Source organism: Hydractinia symbiolongicarpus, chromosome 13, assembly GCF_029227915.1.
Source record: "Hydractinia symbiolongicarpus strain clone_291-10 chromosome 13, HSymV2.1, whole genome shotgun sequence".
NCBI lineage: Eukaryota > Metazoa > Cnidaria > Hydrozoa > Anthoathecata > Hydractiniidae > Hydractinia > Hydractinia symbiolongicarpus.
Window position 1 is genome coordinate 19916573 of NC_079887.1, and position 20647 is coordinate 19937219.

Here is a 20647-nt window from a genome sequence, read left to right on the forward strand (position 1 = left end):
ACAGCATTGCAAAAAAGCGTCTTACTAAAGCTCTCTACTCCCCATCCGCTCGGACCCGGGGGACAGGGATAATGAAGTTTTTATAATAATAATAATACTTGCGTCATAGTTGAAAAAAATTAAAGTTAAAAAAATGGATGGAATGAAATATGCCGCAAATCAGCACTAGAAAGATTCGCTGTACCTGACAAAATAAACCCTGTTTGGTCTTCAATCCAACCCTTTATAATAGAGAAAAAAATCACGAAGTAGTAGTCAACAGTCTAGGTATTTCAGTTTTGGGTAAAAACTAAATTATTAGAAAATGCAACTGGTAGTTTAAAAACCTACTGTTTTGATGGTACTGCAGGTCTTGATGTCAGTAGGTACGTAAGGATAACTAAATGAGGATTACGTGAGGTTAGAAATTAAAAACATGCAGTCGCCCTCATTGTGATAGTGGAATGTAAAATACTTGACCAGATCACAAGTGAGTACAAATATGACAACCATTTACTTCGTACATCCAAGATAAAATATTTACATGAGTGACGATCAATTTGATGATATTCTTGAGGAATTAGTACACCATATTCTCGACAGAACGGAAAAACTATGTGGTTTTAATTGATCTGGTTGGATAATGTTAAGGAATGTAGGCATGGATGTTGAAATCGATGTATATACACCATTAAAAGGATCAACTTATACCGAACACAAAAACTAAAAGCAACAAAAGCCGTAATAAACGTTAAAAATAATGACAACAAAGGTTTTATGTATGCAATACTATCAACACGTCAGTCACAAAATGATGCACAAAGACAAACAAATTACGAAAACTACCTCAACGATTTCAACATTGAATTTGCGATAGCCATCAAAGACAAAACTAAGTTTAAGCAAAAGGACAATAGAATGGCTAACGTGTTCGGTTATGAAGGAATAATCTAACCCGTACAACATACAGACGACGAAACTCAACCTTCTACTCCTATCCGATGAACAAACCAGTCGTTATTGTTGTATCATCACAGATAAATAACCACGGTACTGCAAAATTTGTATGCCAAAGCCATATTTAAAGTTAATTTAAACTAACTTTAGTAGGTCGATGCGAGTACCTTATGTGATATAATCTGACTTTGAATCTATCACACAGAAAATTGAATCGAATCAAGAGGTTGATTGGGAGGGTTCATACACAACAAAGCCATGCGGATATTGCATTCACGTCGAAGAGATCTAACAATGTACAAGCAAATCCTTTAGCGCGGGTTTCCATTACTAGCAAAGGTAGGCTTCAGAATATCAAAATTTATGAATTGTTTTTCTATATCCTTGTCATACTCCCTCGCAATATAGTTAGGCAAATCACCCTTATCTTTAAAGTCTATACTTCTGTTTATATCGCACAACATGCCTTATAGACTTACTATTGTCCGACTGGTGCCCCCGTGGTAGAGTATTCGCTTCCAGTGCGAGAGGTCTTGGGTTTAAACTCCGAGTCATGCCATGAAAATAGGATTGATATATTAGGCGGTTGGTTGAGCGATTGCTGTGCTTGTACAACTTTCGTTGCGCAAATGGGAGCCTTAAATGGGCTAGGAACCCCTTCACAGGACCCTCGTTGATAGCATTACCAATAGGAACTGAAGAAGCTATCCTGGGTAGGTAATAAAGAATAATAATAATGTCCCTCGTAACTATACTCGAACTACATCCACAATGCATCCTCAAACTAATGCTAACGATATATTGCGAGACGATGGATTTAACCAACAACATAGCATCTTCTCTACTTATCGCATAATTCTTCGCAGTTATACGAATAATCTTAGGACTTGCTTATCTCTTTACGATATCCTCAATAAGTTTATTATTAGCGTCTCAATATGTTCCATACTCCTTAATAACTCCTTCCCTTCTTCTGATAAGACTCAGCAAGTTTCTTTCCCTGTTCCAACCTTTTCGCATTCTTTTCCCTTTTCGTCCTTTGTCCCTCTCAATTTTTATCACTCCAAAATTTTTCAAATAATGTTTTCTAGTTATAACACCAACACTTAAAGGTGCAAGATAGGAACCAAGCTATAATACAATACACACGCAAAGCTCTCTGCAAAGCTGCAGTCTTGGTCAAAATATGTTGAGACAAGACAGGCAATTTAGAAGTTCGCCACCACAAGTATTTGCGTAGGCTATTTCTATATAGATTCACATGAAGGGTAAAGATGTTGATTAAGGAGCAGTTGATTACCATGGCCTCTATACTTACAGCAATCGGTTTGACAATTAGTACTATTGTATTCGCTGTGGAGGGTGGTAGTAGCGGTGGTGGTAGTGGTGGTAATACTGGTGCTACGAAGACTGTGAAATTTGTTGCTGATGTAGGAGGAATAGTTATATTATATTTTACAAGGAAATGAATTTTTATAAGTACCCAGTGTGAGTTGTCTGATTTGAAAAGAAAGGGATTATAGAATTGGTGGTTATCTGTTAAGGGTGAGAGACTTACATAAACATCGGAAGTATGCGACGTCGAAGGACTTCTTTGATATTGAGTTCCCAATGTGTTTACGCATTATATTTCCACTAGTATACGTACTTATTAAAAATAAGGAGAATTTGAGGTTGTGGGGTAGTGAAAAGTACTTCGGTTATTGGTCTGTTCACCTTGGGTTTGCTATTTATTGTGCCTCTACGTGTTTAGGTTTTTCTGTCGAACATTTAGGGAAAGGTACTGGGATGTTAAAATCTCTACATATGTTTCATTTCATATTTATTATTATGTCAGGAGGATATTACACAATCTTCAGGTAAAGTTACCTGGCGAAAGTTTTTTTTTTCAATATTATTTTGTTTAGTCGGGTGAGGTTGAGGGTTGTAATAGTGTTTATGATGAACATGGTGCCAATAGGACAGGAAATAGGGCCCTGAGAGGTTGTTTATGTATTGGGATAACAATGGCCAAGGTGATTGGTTGTGGAATTATATGTATTCGAGGTTGATAATTAATAGAAGTAGGGTTTGATGAGGAATGCTTTAGCTTCGATTTCTGAAAGTGTAAGGGAATATTGTTATTTGTTGATCGTTAGTCAGGTTGGCGCAAAGAGGAGTGTTTATCATTCTGATGCCAGGAAAGAATATCTTCAAAAACTTGAGGTCATTGTTATGAGAGCCGTTGATGTTGATGGTGATATTAGAAGATATGAGAGTTTGTTGAAATATGCCAGGAATAAATTTGATTTTCCTGTGGCATATGGAGTCAATATGTTGCCGTCGGATATGTTGGTTGCTTGATTTGTTAAGGGTTATATTTATAGTATTAAACTTGCGGGGATTACTATGAGGATTGGGGAGACTAATATTGAGGTTAATAGTAATCATGTGTCTGATAATCACGTTTTAAAGATGAGTCATGATATTCCTGTCATAATGTTGATGTTGTTAGTAGTCATCACGTTTCCAAGGTAAGCAGAACTTCGAATGTTGGTGAAGAGCATGAAGAGGAGAAGACAGCGTAGGTTTTGTTGGTCTGTGTTAGAATTGGGCTATTTTTGCTTTTAGGGAAATGCTGAGTGGAATAGCGATGATTGTTGGTTTTGCTGTGGTTAATGCTGTTGCTTTTAGTGGTGGTAGTCTGATTGCGAGAATGCTAGGTACGAGGAGAAAGTTAGACCTGATAAGGCTTTAAAAAAGCTTACAGAGGTCAGGAATAGAATTACTCGGGAAAGGGCTGAGAGGATTGATATGATAAGACTTTGAAGGGGGGAAAGGAGGCTAGGAATGATTTTAGTGAGTATGAAGGTGCTTTGAGGGAGTATTATCAGGTTACTGGGGTTAGTTTGCCGAAGTTAAAGAGGCGAGGTGGTGTGATTATTATGTTCCGGGCGAGAAACAAAGGATTGGGGAGATTGTGAGATGAATTATGCCGATAATGCAATATTGTAATATTGTATGATAGGGTTTTGAGGCGTAGGACAGTGGTTGCTGATACTGTTTGGAATATTGGTTTTAATAAGTCTCTAGATCGTTAATGGTGTATTGATTTTGTTTGAAGATGAAGATGGGTACGGTAGAGATAGTGAAAAGTTTTACAATCCTAAGATTAATAAGGTGAGTGTGACAGGGTCGTCCGAATAAACTTTACAGGAGTATGGAAATGTGCAGAAGGAAATGTTGGTGGGAGGAAGTGTCATGTGCGGTTATTATACAAGTACGTTTGCGTCCTCTGGAAATATTATTATTATAAAATTATCATATCCATGTCCCCCATCTGGATTAGAACAGTAGTACATAGGAATGGCCGATCCTGGCGTAAAAAGTAGCTGAATTCTAACAAACTTGGTTTATATCACACCTTGGATAAAATTTTGGAATTATCGGGACCAAACGGGAGGGAGCTTTTACATCGCCTAATTTATCACATTTTTTACTTGTTTCTTACTGGTAGTCATTTGGGGTTTGATTGTTTATAACTCTATGGTGGCCTCCTTCAGAATAGTCCTCGACTAGTAGATGTGTCTTCAATCGAAAGTCATATAAGAAAATATAAATTGTATTTCTTTATTTCTTTGCATTTTATATGATTTTAACAAATAAACATTACTCTCAGTGGGTACAAACGTTATTTTAACGTTATTTTTAAGTTTCTTTTTGGTTGCAACGTTCGGAACCAAAAAATCACGTTATTTAAACGTTTATTTTGTAACGTTTTTGGTTTGAACATTAAAAAAAACGTTTTTATGACGCTTCTTTTAAAACGTTCTTTAAATACCGCTTAAATGACGTATTTTTAACGTTATTAGTATGACGTTATTAAAACGGTATACGATTAAACGTTTTTGCCAAATTACTTTTATAACATTATTTTGAAGAAACCAAAATTTACATTTGTAAGTAACGATGATACAATAGCGTCGTTTATATAGCAGTGTTAAAGAAGTGCTTATTATAGGCCCCAAGGAGTAATTAACAAGGCACACAGTACGGTAGTAGCCCATTTGTTTTAATTTATATCCCAAAGGAGTGACATATTCAACAGAACACGCGGTGCGGTAACCCGTTGTTTTAATGCAAGCAAATTGTCTCGTTGTCCCATTCACAATATCGCTTCCAGAACTCTGTCTCTTTTACTTGTGCCTTGGTAGTCAAAAAAGAAAAGGAATCTGGGGACGAGGTTGAAGATCATCAGCCAATCCCATATTTATTGCTTACTAGCCCTGAACAGTCGGTTACCGCTTCTCTTGATTTGTTGTATGGAATTCGAGAATAATTTTATCAAAACTGAATCTTTTACGCTAGCTTGCTAGTTTATTTGTTTGTTTAGGCAAGATATTTTATGTGGTTAGCTAGCCTTACTAATTTTCACTAACAACAAAGTTGGTTATTGTGCTTGATTATGCCTGTTTCCATCAGACGATAAGCGTTATGTTTTATGATTACAAGGATTAAATATGGCCTAATAAGAACAGCACATTTACACACCGTTGTACATCCTGCGTGGACAACAAATTTTGCAAACTACCGACTTTCATACAGCGCAGTCTGGGCACGGAATAAAGCGCTTTTAGGGACAAATTCTTAGCTTGTTTTTGTGTGACTCGATAGCCCAGTCAAGTTTCTCGGTCACTTTCTCACAAAGAATTTTTTGTGTCATACGGAGAAAGGCCGAGAAATGTGTAACCTTTTGTTGTTTCTTTCCTAATTCTTTTAAATAACGTGTTAAAATAGTGCTACTAGTCCTCTGTCTGGTATATTAACTTTATTAAAACAAGAACAACTTACAGTTATTAACTTTTACAAAGTTCAAAGTTGGATGATGGTAAAAGGGTATTTTTAGCACTGTGCCTGTATAAGCAATGAGCATGGACTGAAAATACATGACGCACTGCTAGATATTACACATCTTTTCCTTATAATCAACCTTTATGGTATGAATTAAATATATATAGCTACATGGCTGAAAACCACCATATGTACAACAATGTAATGTATGTTTGGCTATGGCTACAACAAGGACAACCAAAAATAATTAGAGCTAATTGTTGCACAAGTAGAAGAAATGGATAATCAAATATCAAGCTAAAAGAATCAAGATATGGATAATTATCTAAGAATATTTTTAAATTTGGATGAAAGGTTATTAAAAATGCCACAACTGTATATGTAGCTTATACTGTCCTTATTACGTGATTATCTAAAAGTGAATATTTAACTCCGCCAACTACAAAACTTTATGGTTTAGCATCTCTAAAAACAAAAATTGTGATTGAATGGGAAGTCATCAGGTGAAAAGCGAATTAGTAAAGACATTCAAACATCCATTTAGCTACTATAATTTTGTTGTTTTGATGCAGACAAAGTCGTGGATCCTGACAAAGACGTGATCAAGACATACTTTCAGACAATGTATAAGGAACTGATATACATATTGGAATATAGATATATTGATGAATGCTTATGCCAAATTTCGCTAACAGATTCATTGTTAATCCCGTTCCCGTCCCGTTTTTTCGGTTTTTTCTTTAGTTTACAAGTCCACAACAAATTTTAAGAGCCAGTCATGTGTTTGCATGCGTTTACAACTTATTCGTTGAAATAAATTATAGTATAAATTAAAGTATAAAGACAATATCTTCTTACTTACATGTAATTTTGCTATGATATCTTTTCAACATTTTCCTATCCTTGTCAGAAAAGTTTGACCCATCATTCCCCTTTTAATACTAGATTGCTAACCAATTATATATATACAATATTAAATTTTGGCTAATCTGGCAATTTTGGAGTTTTTTTGCGAGAATTAATTTTTTTATATCGGGTATTTATTATTAACTAAAAAATTATATATGTTTGAAGATTTTTGCAAAAACAATTTTGCTGATGCTGAAGATTTAGTAATTTTAGTGAAAGAAAAGTCAGTATTGTTAAATAATGAAAACTTTATTGTGGATAAAAAATGAAAAACTTTGTGGTAGAAATTTGTGGATGTTGGAGTTTATTTTTTTTTTGTAAATTTAGGGTTAAGGTAGATGTAACTAACAGCTAACATAATGATAATATAAGAAAAGTATTTACAGTGATGTTTTCCTTGCTCTGCGCACTGGCCAGGCTAACTAAAGCTAACTGGCTTAAACTACACCTTTCACCACACCTTTCATCAGCTATTTACCTAGCTAGTTAGCTAACTGCACTTGCTTTGTTTTGAAATATAATGGTAAATTATTGGGGACAATTCTTTTTAAAGGTAACAATAAAAATTGGCAATGTGATGCCAACAACAACATTTCTTTCTGGTTTAACACGTTGGACACTTACTTTTAGCTAGGCTAACCTTATAGTCATTTAATAACCTTGAATTTTGTGTCTTTTGGATAGAATACGGTCCATAAACCATTAAAGAATACCCTTCTTTAATTTTAGTGTTATAATAGTAAAACAGGGAGGTATAAAAGTTCTTTTATACCTCCATGGGTAAGCCACAAGTTAAATTTTCTGTTAATGTTGATGTTGTTTTCTTCTTGTTGCGCTACCATTATGACAAATTTGTCCCTACAAGCGCTTTACTCGTGCCCAGACTGCGCTGTCTGAAAGTCGGTAACGAAACACGTAATGTGAGTGAGAAGACATTTTTTGAGAAACCATAAAAACATGATTTCTAACAGTAGGAATATCTTTTGTTATTATATTATTTTCCCAAGTGTTGCAAATATGATGGATCAAGTGGGACTTGAACCCACGATCTCCGCTTGCCGGCGATTGCTCTATGGATCGCGCTTTCGATCCGATGCTATCTCGCTAGCACATGTAGTAGGCTAGGTGAGGATACTACCTCCTTACATTACATGCAAATTATCTTTCCTTGAGAAGATAATCTGCAGGTTTACTTATACCATTTAAGAAATGCCTAAAGTGTGTTTGCTTAAAGTGTGTTTGGTTAAAATGTGTTTGGTTAAAATGTGTTTGCTTAAAATGTGTTTGGTTATAATGTGTTTGGTTAAAATGTGTTTGGTTAAAGTCACATGATCTTTTCATCAAATATTTTTCTGGAATGATGGATGTTTTTTTACTTCCATTTTAATGCCTGCCATATTTTAAGTAAAATATAAAAAATTGCGTGTTAGATCTCCATTAGCAAAGTACACAAAAAAGCAGTAATTAAATAAGGACTTGGCACTAATTCAATGACGTAATATGCTCAGTTTATTTCTGCTTCTCAATGTTTTAGTTACATTAATTTGTCGTGTATTTTAGGTCAGACATCGTCAATCATTTCCAAAAATCTTGACAGAGTAAGTTTAAGGACTTGGAAATTCAAGTGCTGTACGTTAAAAAACTTAAAAAATTAAATTCTAACAAATACTTTGAGCTGGTTACATTAGGCGAATTAGATTTTTATTAGAAACTAGCCAGTAGACCGTGGATAAATTCACAGGGTCGCCCGTCCTTAAAATATCGCATTTAAAAAGAACTGCAAACTGTGCGACACAGGCAGGTGGAGCGCTTTAGTACAGGTATGCAGTATGTCGTAAATCAAGTGAAGCGCACACACCATTATAGTGTTGCGACTGTAACATATTTTTCAAAAAATAACTTTCCCGCAACAAAGGCTGAAATAAAAACACAGTTTACCAATGTTGTGACTCTGTTATAGCAAAAACAATCAGTCAATATTATTTTATTTTGCGGAATAAGTTTTTGTAAAAGTTAAAAAATTAATCGTGACACCGGACTGAGCGCTTAGTACAGTTAACCGGTGTTACACAGGTGTATAAGGATAATACCCTTTTGAAAAAAACTTTCTTGCAGACTCTAATTAAAATGAAAACACAAAAAACAGTCCTTCGCTTCTTGCACAGGGATAAGCGGTTAGTCCAGGTAAACATGCAGGCGTGCAGGCGTGATTCCCAAGAATGTTTAAAAATTAATTGTCACAGTGGGCTGACCCGCATAGGCGTAACAGCCTTTTCCAAAGAACAGGCTATTGTTAACACTGAGCTGACCGCTTAGTACAGTTAAACAGATGTGAAAAGTACCCTTCTCCAAAAAAACTTTATCACAACTTTGGTTTAAATGACAACACAGGAAACAGCCTGTCGTTACCCCTCCAGCTAAAGCAATTACTCAGCCATTTAATTTGCAAAAAGAATTTTAAGGAAAATAATTAAAGATGTAGCTACCTAAGCTAAACTGCATTTAGCATAAGATTAATTGCTGAGAATATTGCGATATTGATAGCCAAACTGAATTTTTATACTCTCACTTTTTAGGTAAATATATGGGATAGCTAAAATGCTACCATTATGGATGAGGGAAAACAAAGTCGCTCTTTTACTTATAAAAGCTGGCGAGGAAGATTGTTTTGTAAAGAATGTCTATATGCAGAATCGCTAGATAAAGAAGCTGCTGAACGATATAAGAAGAGGTTATATATAATCGGTGTGTTTCTAGGAATTTTTTTGTTGATTTTAAAGAATTACTACAAAGATATTATGGCTGTTAGCTTAGCACAACTGTAAACTTGTGGTCTTTATTTTTCATATTTAGGACTTAATCAGTGCCCATACAAATTACCTGCTGATCAGTGGAGAGACAATATTAAAGAGTGGCCACCTCTCCAATACCATGATCTTTATCACTACCTAATAAAATCTCCACGTATGTATTTTTTACTATAGCTAGAGAAGAGCTATTACCTGCTGACAATATATTTTTTACTTTATAAAGCTTAAACTAACTTTTTGTTATTTTTTTGGTCAATTTTAGGTGTTCTCAGTCCAGAGGCGATGGAAAACTACAAATCTTTGGAAACTCATAAATTTTTTGTCTCTGGATGGGTACAGACATTGTTTCATATGTGGTTGAAGCCTGGATACTTCTTAGCTAAATGTGAAGTTAAGCCATCGTATAGAACGAATGACAAACCCAATTAACCTTGGGTTGCTCTGAATCAATCAGGATCTGTGTTAGCTGCCCATTGTTCATGCATGGCAGGGTGAGTCAAACTTATACTACAAGTTTTGTCAATGGAGATTCTGATGTCTCTTAATAATTATTTTTCGTTGAACTTTTAGGCTTGGGGAAACATGCTCACATGTAGCTGCAACACTTTATAAGATAGAAGCAGCTGTGCGTCTTGGTCTAACAACCCAGACCCCAACTGACGTGCCATGCCAATGGAATCAAATTTTACAAAAGATGTTAATCCTTCTCCAGTTGCTTCCATTCAAATGTATTCACCCAAATTCAAGGCACCATATCGACAAAAAGAATTGCCACGAAATCCGACTGAATTAGAAAAAAAAGACTTCCTAAATGCATTAAAAGATGCTGATAAATACGCTATAGGTTTATCTTTATTCAGTGACTTTCAGGAGCCTTTCATTCAACAGGATAGTGATGTTGTCGATGCTTCTAAATTACCAAGACAATTTAGAGAGCTATTTGACCCAAAACTTGCCTTAATGGACAACATTGCATTGAATGAGCACTGTAAAAAGGTATTTTTGTCATTGAATATAACAGTTGAAGAAATGGAATATGTCGAGCAGGTTACGAGAAATCAATCTGCCAGCATAATTTGGCACGAACAAAGAACAGGTCGAATTACTGGCTCGATAATTCATAAAGTTAGATGCACCAGTTTGGATTGCCCATCGAAATCCTTGATACTTAGCATTACCAATCCTGGTTATAATGTAATTAATACTCCGCCACTAAATGTATATTTTTATTTTTGTATATATTTTATAATATACATTTTTCAACATTAAACCTCTGGTTTTTGTACAATGCTTTTATTCATATTTACTAGTGCTGAACAAACAGTTACTATTTTATCACAACTGGCTAGTGTGTCGTTTAAGTTTTCATCTGAGATCTTCTTAACTGTTTGTATAGGCATTATACCTTTTAAAATAGTGTATCTGTTTTTTAGCAATCCTATGACACGTTCAATATGAATTCTAACAGATGCTATTTTCCTTGTGTTTTCAACTTCTTGAGCAGAGAGCTGATTTTTACCCCTTGTAAAGGCAGGAATGATTAATTCAGATCCAGAGCCAGCAGCAAAGTCGTCTACCAAGGTAAAACCTCTGTCTGCCAATATCTGATCCCCAGGAAGGTGGTACCTCGAAGAGAAAAATTGTGAGTCCCTGACAATTTGGATGTCTGATGCTCTTTCTCCCCAGCAACGCAATAGTTCCCAGAGGTGTACATGAAATCATGACTTTTATAGTACAATGTTTCTTGTAAGTGCTGTAACATTGGGCTCTTGCAAGTAGAGATGTCGGTGCCTCAATAAAAATTTCAAAACAATCAATTATTGATGTCAATCGAGGATATTTTTTTTAAAAAACCGGAGGAATCATTTTAAATATGTTATCTCTGTCACTCATTTTAACAAAAAACTTCAGCCAGATATACATAACGTCCAACCATTTCCAAAAGTACTCTATAGCAGTTGTTTTGCTAATACCAGACACATGAGAAAGAAGGTCAAAACTCATATTATGTTTCAACTTAACTAATGTCAACAAAATTTGATCTTCTAACGACAATTTCGTAGGTTTAAGTTTGTCACTTGTGCAAATACGGGTCACATATTTGATCAGAACGAGTAAAACTGGATAAGTTAAACCAGTCAACATGACACTTTTTTCGGTGTGTTGCATGAGATGTTGCATGCTAAATGGATTTTGATTTGATGAAAGAGAGGCATTCAATTTGATCTGAAGACTATTTCTCTCCATCCTTAAGTTGTCCATTTCCTTGTAAATACTTTCCCTTTCAGTCAAGTTAATTGGAGACATCAATGATAATGGTGGTGAGCTTGCTGGGGTAGGCACCTGAACATCTGGAGAATTTGTATCATTTTCAGGTGTTGTTAATTTTAATTTCGTTGTTTCTGTAGACACTGAAAGAAAAAAAGTATAAACATAAAAAACAGTTGTTTCAAACTTTATTTTCTACAATAGTGAAAGCGGTAATAAAAAATAACCTTTCAAGGCCAATTTTCTTTGCCTCCTTTGATGTCGATCAAATCCTGATAACTTTCGTTTAGGAGTAAATAAGCTAGCTGGTCTCTGCTTGTGAGGGAAAATCGATGGAATGTAGTCAGGGTCGTTTGCATTGTTGCTTTTTTGCCCTAAAAAAATACTTAGAACTATTTACTTTGCCACGAAAACTGAAATAAAAAACAAGAAAGGGTTAAGACAGATGTAAAATAGTTATCTTGTTACTATGTAGCTACCTGATATATAATGTTGTGAACAAACATAATGATATCTGGACTTGGGTGACCACGTCTTATTCTTATCTATGATATCGCTCCTATTTATTGCCCTCAGCCATGATTTTCTTCTAAGTTTATCATGTGGAATAATATAGAATTTCAATTCAGGGTGATTCTGACAGTTAATCAAAAAATGCAATGGGAAAAGCACATTAATGACATAAATAGAAAAATACTAATTAAATATTCTAAAATTAGAACCATTGCATCCTGTTTAACACCTCACACAAAAAACCTTTTAATTAATGCACTTGTCATGCCATATTTCAACTACTGCTCCTCGGCATGGGCTTGTGCCACCCAAGATAGATTGGGAAAACTAGAAAAACGATTAAAATGTGTCCGTACCTTTCTTGGGAAAGAGGGGGAATATTCAATGAATAATTTACTCATCAAAAACGATGCCATATTAGTTTTCAAAGCCATGAATCACATTGCTCCTGATTACATGCGCTCAAAATTCCTTTTGACAAAAAACTGTCATAATCATCAAACAAGAGGAGCTTCAAAAAACAGGTTCACACTTCCCTTGGTCAACACGGAATTTGGCAAAAAAGCCTTCCCATTTAGAGCTGCAAAAGTGTGGAATAATCTTCCAGACCAAGTGACCTGTGATGGAAGTCTGCTTTCGTTTAAGACTTCCATCTCTAATGTATTCGGCAAATTCTAATGGAGATCACTTTTTAACTTTTTATATTTTGTTTTTTATTCTTTTTCTTTTCAATTTTCACAGATTATAAATGTTACTATGTTTGATTGAGCTGAGGCAGTCTAAGGTTTATCATTTTTTGTTTCTTTTTTGTTCTAGTGGCCCCCAGTGGAAACAATCCACTAACTATAGGTTTTTGTGATTCTCTGGGCTAGCCACTTTAAATATTTATTATTATTATTATTATTGTTTGTACAGGAATACACACAACAGCTTCGAGGCATACTTGTCTTTCCCTTATCTGCTCTGTTCCGCGTTGTTTGTTTTCCCTAACCCATAATGGTAGCTTTAAAATCACACGGGTGTGACGTCATGCCGACCGCAAGAATAGCCAAAAATCCTAAAACTGGGGCGTTTAAGATCTGCACGTAGCTAAAACACGTGACAATATATTTATCTTCACATTTTAGAACATAAAAAAAACAAGTATTACAAATATAAAAAGCTTACAGAAGACAAAAAGGTGAAACAGACTTAGAAACAACACTGACCACCATTACTTTTTAAAAACTAAAATGGCCATCATGTTTCTTCGTTGGGCATGTCAAGGCCGCGAAAGTCTTGATTGGTTTTTCAAAGAATCAGGCGTTTTGATTGGTATACACACGTGCGAGCGGTCAAAACAAAGTCAGTTAAACTGTCAGTAAAACCATCCTATTTGTTTTCTGTTGCTCCTGAGCGGAATCGGCGGTTAACGTCACGGGGGTAAATTATTATTAAAAATGGTGCATTTAAATAATTTGTTTTTTAAATTAGAGATTTATTAATTAAATTAATTAAATTATGTAAGGAAATAAATTAATTTCTGTGATTTATTTTGATAAATCATAAGATTTCCAAATAAACAACCCCCTGGCTTCTAAAAATTCGCGAAAAGATCAAAGGAATATCGGTAACCCTTTTGAACACACAAAATACGGCTATTATTATAGAGATTTTAAAAGAAAGTATCTCAACAAAGCGAGCCATCCCGGCTGGCTTGCCTTATGTGATTAACTACTTAATCACAAAATTGATGAAATTGATGACGTCATCCCGTTCATTCCGGAACGGATTCAGGGACCCAGGCTTGGGAAAATTAACCAATGTGATCCCAATTTGTCTGTACTTACCTGCGCGGTGAAAAAGAGATACTGATTTTGGAGGAAAAGAGGAAGGAGATACTCGATCGAAGAGCTGCGAAACTAACTGTTGGTTATATTAATATTCCTTTTTCTGCAGGGTTAAAATTAGGCTGGATGAAGTCCTTCGTGTACTTCCCAGACATAAACCATCAAATGTCCCAAGGACTATGCCAAAAAGAGTATTTCAGAAAAAGTATACAAAAAAGGCCATAATCTGATGTTTGCAGATCTTGTTAGGAATGTTAAATTTTAACAATATCTCAAGTTGTTTAAAGTATTGTATCATTTCAGGTAATGTAGTGCCTCAAACCAGAGTTAGCGAAATGTGTTATAAAGTCTGGGTGTGTATAAACTACGACAGTTGTGAAATTGTGACTGTAGGGTGTAGCTGTATTGCATGATACAGTGAGTCGTGCAAGCATACTATCTCCCTATTATATTTTGTTAAAAATAAAGATAAGTAGGGCTGAACAAAACTTGTACACCAGCCTGTGCCCTTAAACGTATTAAACTTTAAAAGACCTCATCCCGAACACAACGACCTGCCAATAAAATGTCGGCGAAACATGTTCGATCCTCGTCCACCTAAAGAGCAACACGCAACTATTAATTGGAGTGAACTTGTATCAGCATCTGATAGTAGGGCTTCTGTTCTGTGCTTGAAAGACAATAACATTGTTTGTGAACATAGTTATAATGAACTAACGCCAGTTTCAAGCAGACTGTTACAGCTAGAGTAGGGAGGTAATTAAAGTACGTTTAGGTTTTCCACGGTCAAACCCTCATTAAAAAACGCTGCTTTTAGACCCCTAAAAAAATCTGTGACGTCACAGATTTCATTATACCCCAAATGAGTAAACAAGTCACGTGATATTCAACAAATTTGCTGACATCATCAAAAATGACGGCACTCGACAAAACTGCTGACATCAACAAACGCGCATGCGTAAATCTGTTTGATTAGAAAAGGGAAATTCCCTACGCAAATTACGACTGGTGTTAGTTGAAGTTTGAATGTACTTATAATAAAGAGAAATGAGTTGGTTCAAGAATGCAATCAGTAAATTATACAGCGCTGTCTCAGCGCCAGTAGCAGCAACTCGCGATGCTCTTGCCGATCGCCTGAAGAGTGTACGAGACACTGTTAGGCATTATTATAACAGGGCGAGGGAGCAAATTGCTGGAAAGGCAACGCTGCACGATGAAATCGAAGCCGAGGAAGATCACCACGACGCAGTCGAGGATGTTCAGCAATTATTTGCTGAGAATGACAGCAGCTGGGTCTTCAAGATTGATACACCGACAGCGACGCACAACATCAGACTCTTGACAGAAGGGGTGCAGAACGGCAGCTTATTCGGTTTTGCGCAGGTCGACATCTAAGTGCCGAAGGAGCTTTATGAAAAGTTTAGCGAGATGGCTCCGCTGCTTGTTGTGAAAGAGATACCCTCTACATACATTCCGAAGCATATTCTTGACTACCTGACCGCCACGGGGCGAAAGCGTGTTCCTGGTACACGTAACCTGTTTGGGGTCTTGAAGGCGGACAAGATCTTGCTTTACACGCCAGTTCTTAAGTGGTACCTGGATCATGGGTTGAAGGTGACAGCGTTTCACCAGTTTTTGGATTACAAGCGAGGCAAGCCCTTTACGTGGTTTCCGGAAGAAATCGCCAACGCACGCAGAGAAGCGGATAGCGACAAAGACATTGCTGGAGAAACGGCAAAGCTGAAAGGGAACAGCTTCTACGGAAAGATGTTCGAAGATCTTCGACGATGAAGAAGACATCGTAGTAGCCTAAGAAGAAGGTGTTATTTGGTTGTGCTCAGCCACATAAACAAATGGACAAACTGCGACAAGAAGCTTAAGCCTTAGGTCTCAAAGGGTACTCTACGTTAAAGCAAATAGACCTTGTCGAAGCCATACGCAAAGTCAAGTATAAGGATGCGTCGACACAAACGGACGGACCGTACTGCGAGCCTTGTGCTAAAATTGCATGGGAGAAAAATCTTGAACAATATTTGAGGGATCTCGCTAAAAAACAGCGACGTGTCGTACATGATGGCGACTTGCTCATAGATCAAGATACGGGAGAAGTGATCGAAATTGTCTAGTATGTTGACCAACATATTAGACTTTGTAAGCGGGTGGAGACTCTAAGTAGCGCTGGCATACTGCGCAGATTGAAGTTTTTTCAAAATTTCATCTTTGGCTTCTTGCCTGCCTTGTGCCACCAACTCTGCGCGTTCATTCTCGTTGATGGATTTCACAGCTTTTTTCGTTCGTTGTCAAATCTGCTCCTTCAGCAACATGTAGCGTTGCTTCTCCTGCATGATCCATGTAAACTCGTAGTCTGAAATTGTACCATCTTGGATCGCTCTGGAAATCTTATCGTATACAGTGTCTAGCTTCGACTCTGCCAGGAGTTTGATGCATTCGTGCTTGTGCACCTTGTGCTCTAGTCGCTTCGAGGCATTCTTGAGACCTACTTGGCCCATGCCCTCTGCAAGAGCCGCGGCTTCAAGACCAATTGCTATGGGGGCTCCGAATCCGGTTGCAAGCGTGGCAATACCTGCTGCGGAGGTGATGACAGTAACAGCAATCATGCCATGATCAGCATAGCGAAGCCCCATCCCCCAAAGCTTGAACTTTTTGTAGAGTTTTTCTCTCTCTTTGATCTCTTCTCGGAAGAAGATCTCGATTTCTTCAATCTTTTTTAGTCTGTAGACCTGACTTTCGTGTTTACTATCGTGCTCAGGCGCACTTGGCGGCAAAGTTGGGTAAAGCTTCATTGTATCAGCCATTTATTCTATGAGTAAATGCATCGTAATTCCGACGAACGAAACATTTTTTTCATCATGATGCTCGTCCGTCAGCATGAACTCCAGTCTGTCTGTTGAGCCTTTCAAAGGAAGGTAGATTGGAGTGTCAAAACTCCATGTAAGCATGAATCCCCATGCGTTTAACTCTTTCGTGGGAAGCAAAGCAAGAATTTTTGATTTCTTCCCATCCAGTAGGCAATCGTCTTCATCCAGCTGGGGGCAAACGAGTCTCAATCTTTGGTACACATCAGTTTTGTAGAAGCTGTCATCGTCGCCTTTGGTAAAGTACTTTTTTGCAGGGTCGTAGGGTAGCCCCATAAGCTCCTGCAGTTGTCGATGGATTACCACAGTATACCCGTCATTCACACAGAGCCTGCAGAGTCCATTTTTTAATACAAACAATTTGATCTTGTCCCTTGCCTGACTGTTGACGATGGTTGCCAAATCCTCTATCCTGTATAGACCGTTCATAATTTCAATTCTAGTCTCTGTCTACGAATGACAAATTCATTGTCGCTGTAAAGGTTCAGCCATACGGGCCTGATACTTATCGATTTCAGGGCAATTCTCGTGTCCTGCCCTAGGTAATCGTCAAAAATCGTAGGCTTCTCTATATCCGTGACATACAGCTGTCTCATGTTTATTCTTAAAGAAAAGATGAGCATTTACTCTTACAACCCGAAAGCAAAGTATGCACCCAACCATGGAAGATATTTGTGTGCTTCTATGCCTACCTAATTCTCGAAAGCCAGGCAAATGCAAGATCTGGAATCATTGGAAACCAAGGCAGCGCAATTGATGCTCAACGCCTGTACCTGACGACATTTGAGGATGTGATAATTAGACCTATCGACACGGGTAAGGAAATTGCCGAATTTCAAAAGTGCTGAAATATGCGCGGTCCAAGGTGGATTTTAGTGTTGCTCATGGCGTCTATATGATACCAAGTGACATGAGCCTTCATATTGGAAATGTTGTGAATTTCACGAACAAAATTTTGATTAGCAAGGATTATTTTTCAATCGGTATAAATCCGAAGATTAACGCGAAGCAGGCTGACATCATTGTTGATATTAAGCCTCCACAGGTGAGCCGCGTGATCCCTAAACATGAGAAGCACAGGGTAGAGACTACGCTAGCAATATAGGCCGAAAAACACGATGACATCAAAGCTGGCTTAATTATAACTGGGGTAGGCGTTATTTTACTGTGCATTTGGTTGAAGAAATAAAAGTGCTCCGCAGGAGCACTAATATTTACGATAGTTTGCCTCTCTTCCCAACGTAGGCCACAACAAAAGCGACGGCAGCAGCGATTGTCATGTAGAGGTGTTTGGCTGCGTATTCAACAACTTTTGCTGCTACTCTAAAAAAGAACGAGACAACCGTGCCAATAATCCCAGGTAGCGCCGCACCTGCCTTACCTGCCAGGTATTTCAAAAAATTTTCAAGCCTTTCCAGCTGTTTTTGCAAAAAGCCCTTCCCTGCGGCACTTCCTGCCGCTGCAGCACCCGCTCCTCCACCACCTGTAACTGCGAGTATGATGGTGGAAATCAGTAGACCAACAGCCGAGACGATGCTTGCTATAGTAATCCTTCTGCGATTTTCATCAGCGTTTCCTTAATTGCTTTCAGTTGGCTCTGAGTGTCAGATGATAGTAAACCGTGTGCTTCTTGTACTGCTTCCTTTTGATCTTGGAGTCGTTCTAGATCTTCCCTAGCCTTTGCAATGTCTTCGTTCCAGATAGTTTGCTGTTCCTCTGATAGTCCAGGTGTAGCTTTCTTCCTCTCAAGCCTTTTCACCTTGGCTTCTGCTTTGGCGATCTCGCTGTCGTAGAAGATCATCTTGCTTTTCAAGTGCTTCAGGTTACCCCTTAGTGTTTGAAGCTCGAGGTTGAGCCCTCTTCTTTCACGCTCTGTGAAGGCTTCGCTGTCGCCAAAGGGAGTCTCTTCGATCAGGCTCTCCGTTTCATCAAGGACATTCTCGAGCAGCGGCATCATTTCGATATCGGCCTTCTCTTCAACGTGAACAATCTCGTTAAGGAGTTTCTGAGCCATTGCTTTACTGCCTTTTTTTGGTGTAGTATAGTCGGTAAACCCCATGCCTCGCAAGCGATTTGTACCTAACCTCCTCCGTATCTCGGCAACGCTCCTCAATTCACCATGCCTTTTCGTGATCTCTATCCCATCGAAAAGAAGCTGGTTTCCTCGTGCCTCAAACTCGTTGTAATATCTTGCGATTGGCTGCCCCAGCTCCTCACCAAGGTGTTCGTAAAGATCGTCGACCTTTGATTTTAGTAGCTCTTCCCTCTGCCTTGTCGTGGTGTCTCGTGCTCTTGCTGAGCCGCTAGGCGATTGACCCTGCTCTTGCTCCTGATCTGGCGTTAGCGTGGAGCTGGCATCAGGCTGGAGCCTATTGAAAGATCCATCCTCGTCTGGAATGTTTTCCTCTGGCGTAAAGTCGTCTCCTTCGTATATTGGATTAACCGGCATTTATTTGAAACGAAAATTAGCTAATAATAAAGGATGAGTAACATATTCGGAACTAAGCTCGATCCCTACGCGGAGATTAAAACAATGATGGCTATGAAAGGGAAGAAGCAGCGTGTAAAAGTAAGTCATGTGCCTAGTACGATTAATCAGAACGAGGACTTGTATGTTGACATCCCCAACATGGGGCAGAACGATGTAATTTTTCCAGGCAGTATCAAACTACTTTTCGATCTGGAACTTACGGGAACAAACGCGAAGCGCACTATCGCTAGCAATATAGGTAAATCCTTGGTGCAAAATCTTCGTATCACTTTGAATGGCAATGAGGTGCAAAATATTAGCGACTACAGGGTTGGGAATTTGATCGGGAAAACAACTTGATCCTAGAGGGGATCAATCCCAACGACGGTACAATCCGCGCCCTACAGGTAAAAGCGACTGATCATGAAGGCACGGACGAGGAAAAAGCGATCGTCGCAGCCTATGGCAGCACCATTTGCGTGCCCTTGGGAAAAATGTTTGAATTGACACGAGACTTGCCGTTCTACCAGGCAGGATTATACGACAGGCTGCAATTCGTTATACATTTTACATCATATGATGACGTTATCAAAGATGGAGGTACGGCAGCTGTTGGAAATACCGCAGCTAAACCACCGGATGCCGCGTATAAGATAACTAATATCGCACTAGAGTTTGACAAGGTTAATAACGAGGGTCTCGCGAGCGCTATGATGTCACGGTATAGTCGTTTTGCGCTACCCTATGAAAGGGTACTCCGTAGCAAGGTTGTCACGATGAAAAAGGCTGACACAAACTACAATTTGCAAATCACTGTCGAGGGTGAGCCTAATGAGCACTACACCCACGCAATGCTCCCAAAAGATCACCTCGAGCAGATCGTAAACTTATTCGGTAGCCACGATTCGGAGGTGACGATTGGGCAGTTCTTCACAGAGAGATACGCCCTGTTTGTTGATTTCCAAGCATCACCTGATCATAGTCTACACGGTTCCGGAAGGCAATTACAGAGATTGTCAGACGGTATAACATTGCATATGACAAAGAAGGCAGACGGAACAACCGGGAATATTAAATGCTACGTTTTCCTACTTCACGATGCTCAGCTGAACATCTTAGACGGCCGTTATCACTCTGTGGAATACTGAAAATAAATGGCAGTGACCACAATTTTGTATTTACCCTATTGGATAAACACAAAATAAT

General features: G+C 38.0%; 2 protein-coding genes across 2 annotated transcripts; one reads left to right on the plus strand and one right to left on the minus strand.

The window, feature by feature from the left end:
• Positions 1 to 9749: 9749 nt before the first annotated feature.
• Positions 9750 to 10754, plus strand: LOC130623181 (uncharacterized). The gene is made up of 2 exons (XM_057438666.1): positions 9750 to 9976; positions 10056 to 10754. The coding sequence occupies exon 2, from the start codon at positions 10152 to 10154 to the stop codon at positions 10752 to 10754; it is 603 nt and encodes a 200-aa protein (XP_057294649.1). The 5' UTR covers positions 9750 to 9976; positions 10056 to 10151.
• Positions 10705 to 13297, minus strand: LOC130623182 (uncharacterized). Its single transcript, XM_057438667.1, has 3 exons — positions 13258 to 13297; positions 11981 to 12145; positions 10705 to 11896 (listed from the first exon to the last, which is right to left on the minus strand). Exons 1-3 carry the CDS (start codon positions 13295 to 13297, stop codon positions 11331 to 11333), a joined length of 771 nt encoding a protein of 256 aa, XP_057294650.1. The 3' UTR covers positions 10705 to 11330.
• Positions 13298 to 20647: the final 7350 nt, after the last annotated feature.